This window comes from Tupaia chinensis, unplaced genomic scaffold (genome assembly GCF_000334495.1).
Source record: "Tupaia chinensis unplaced genomic scaffold, TupChi_1.0 Scaffold143913_1, whole genome shotgun sequence".
NCBI classification, from domain to species: Eukaryota; Metazoa; Chordata; class Mammalia; order Scandentia; family Tupaiidae; genus Tupaia; species Tupaia belangeri.
This window is the reverse complement of record NW_006203764.1, coordinates 2,509,131-2,511,184: the sequence shown is the minus strand read 5'-3', so window position 1 is coordinate 2,511,184 and position 2,054 is coordinate 2,509,131. Positions and strand designations below refer to the sequence as shown.

The following is a 2,054-nucleotide window of genomic DNA, read 5'->3' as shown; positions in this document are numbered from 1 at the left end:
CCTCTCAACTAAATCCCTCCCTTAAATGTTTTTGGTTCCTTCTGCACCAATGGGTCGGGGTGTCGAGGGGAGCCTTGGGGTCAGGAGTATCCAAACCTGCTTAGGCCCAGTGGTGTGCCCCATGGGGCAGGCAACCACCTGCATGCACACCGCTGGGTAAGGGTCACCAGCCTGGGGGCTGCTCTCCTCCCCTCCCCTTCTTCCCTCCATCCTCCAACCACTTCGAAGGGCTCAGCACTTTTACAGCATCGGACCATGGAAAGAGACATTTATGGGGAGCCATGGGAAGAACCCCACTTACTGTGGATGAGGGCAGAACTGGGAAGTGCTCAGGAGAAGGTCTGAAGACGTCAGGCCTTGGGATTGTGGGGGAGACCTGGCACCGGGTTAGGGTCACCTGGCACAGAGTGCCCCAGTGAGTTTGGCACGAAGAGGGGCCTCTGCCGGATGGGGCAGGGCCTGGCTCACACAGATGCATCGGTTCCTGTGGCGGCAGGGGTGGGAGTCCGTCTGAGGGCAGGGGCGGTGGCCTCCGGTTTTCCCCAATGGCACTCAGCCCAGGGTTCAGGGAGTAGCTTTGCCGAGGTCAGACACAGCCCCCGAGTGCAAATGAGCCCTGTTGTCTGCTCAGGAGAGGGTTTTGCAAGCCAGGCTCACAGCTCTCTGTGGCAGGCAGGCAGGAGCCAAGGGCTTGGGGTGTCGGGGCATTGGGGGACAGGAGGAAGAAGGCAGGCCCTGCAGACTGAAGACTATTCCAGACGGGGTGATGGGCAGATGAGTGGGAAGCACCTTTGAAAGGGGACGTCTGTCTCATGGCTGTGCTGATGGCTTCTGTTGGGAACGTGAACATCTACAGAGAAGCAGGTAGGCCTCCTGGGAGGAGGAGAGGTTTGAGGCAGCAGAGTGGGCCCCGAATCAGCTTTCTTTTGGCTAAAGGGGGATGCCTCCCCGCCCGGCAGACAGACAGAGCCCCCTGCTTTGTCAGAGCACGTGCTTTAGGCAGCAGCTGGGGACACGAGCCGATCAAACACAAGAGGAGGAAGGTATGACAGCCGATGTGCTGCACCAGGGCAAGCCTGGGAAGAGGATGGTTTCTCCTTCGGGAGGCTGGAGGCCTGCAAGGCAAGGAAGTCCTGGACGAGCCCAGTGTCAGCTCGTGTCCACCTGCTTTCCCATGTCCACTAGTGCCACCAAGGTGTCCCTCTGGCCAGTGGGTCCAGGGCCTGCAGACTCACACCACTGCGTTGTTCACGTCCACCCCTTTGTTGCTCTGAGAGGAACTCATGGGGTACTCAGCCACACTGGTGCCATTTTCGTCTTTTCTCAGTGGTTTCCTGGAGGATTGGAGGGGTGGGGACATCATTAGTTATGAATGACATGGGGGGCGGAGCTTCCGCTCTCCCTGATTGTCCCCAAAGTATGCCCACCAGGCTCTGCTCTGGGTTAGCATCCTTAGGCTGCTGGTCCTTGGTGGCCCAATCAGAGCCGGATGTGATCATAACTAGGGTGACCAGGGTGTCTTTGTCACGTAAAGCAAGGCACGGTTAGAGTGAAAGAGGGGAGCTATTAGTAACGAAGCAGGGACAGCAGGCATGAACTGGGACTGTTCTGGAATATACGTCAGGCTTGGATTGGTCTCTTTGATTATGAGCAGCTGGGTATGAAGATGAACGTCTGGGCGCAGAGTATTAGAAGAGGGTCTAGTGGCTGGCCTGGGCAGCCCCGCCTCCGTGTACTCAAAGGCAGTGGCGTTGTGACGTTGCGCATGGGACGGCGATGGCAGTGATGTGGTGTGGGCTGACGTCCCGGCGGAGGTGTTAGTGGGAGAGGTGGTAATGGTGGTGAGGGTGGTGGTGATGGTAATAGTGGTTAAGTTAATGACAGTAGTTAGTCTATACCAGCGGTTCTCCAACACCTCACATTGGGACGTTTGAAGCTCACATCTGAGGCCACTGAGTCCCAAGACCCATTCCTCTTCCATATACAGGGGGCTGGGGAGGCTGAGGAAGAGACTTTTTTTTTTTTTTTTTGAGAGGTTTTGCGGCTAAGGGGTT

General features: G+C 57.1%; 1 protein-coding gene across 1 annotated transcript in view; it reads right to left on the bottom strand.

Moving 5' to 3' along the window:
• Positions 1-1,065: 1,065 nt before the first annotated feature.
• PRIMA1 (proline rich membrane anchor 1) overlaps positions 1,066-2,054 on the bottom strand; it is a 64,255-nt gene continuing 63,266 nt past the window's right edge. Inside the window, exon 5 of the mRNA XM_006165405.1 lies at positions 1,066-1,334. Coding sequence (XP_006165467.1) covers positions 1,232-1,334 — 103 coding nt within the window. The 3' untranslated portion in view covers positions 1,066-1,231. The remainder of the gene's footprint in view (positions 1,335-2,054) is intronic.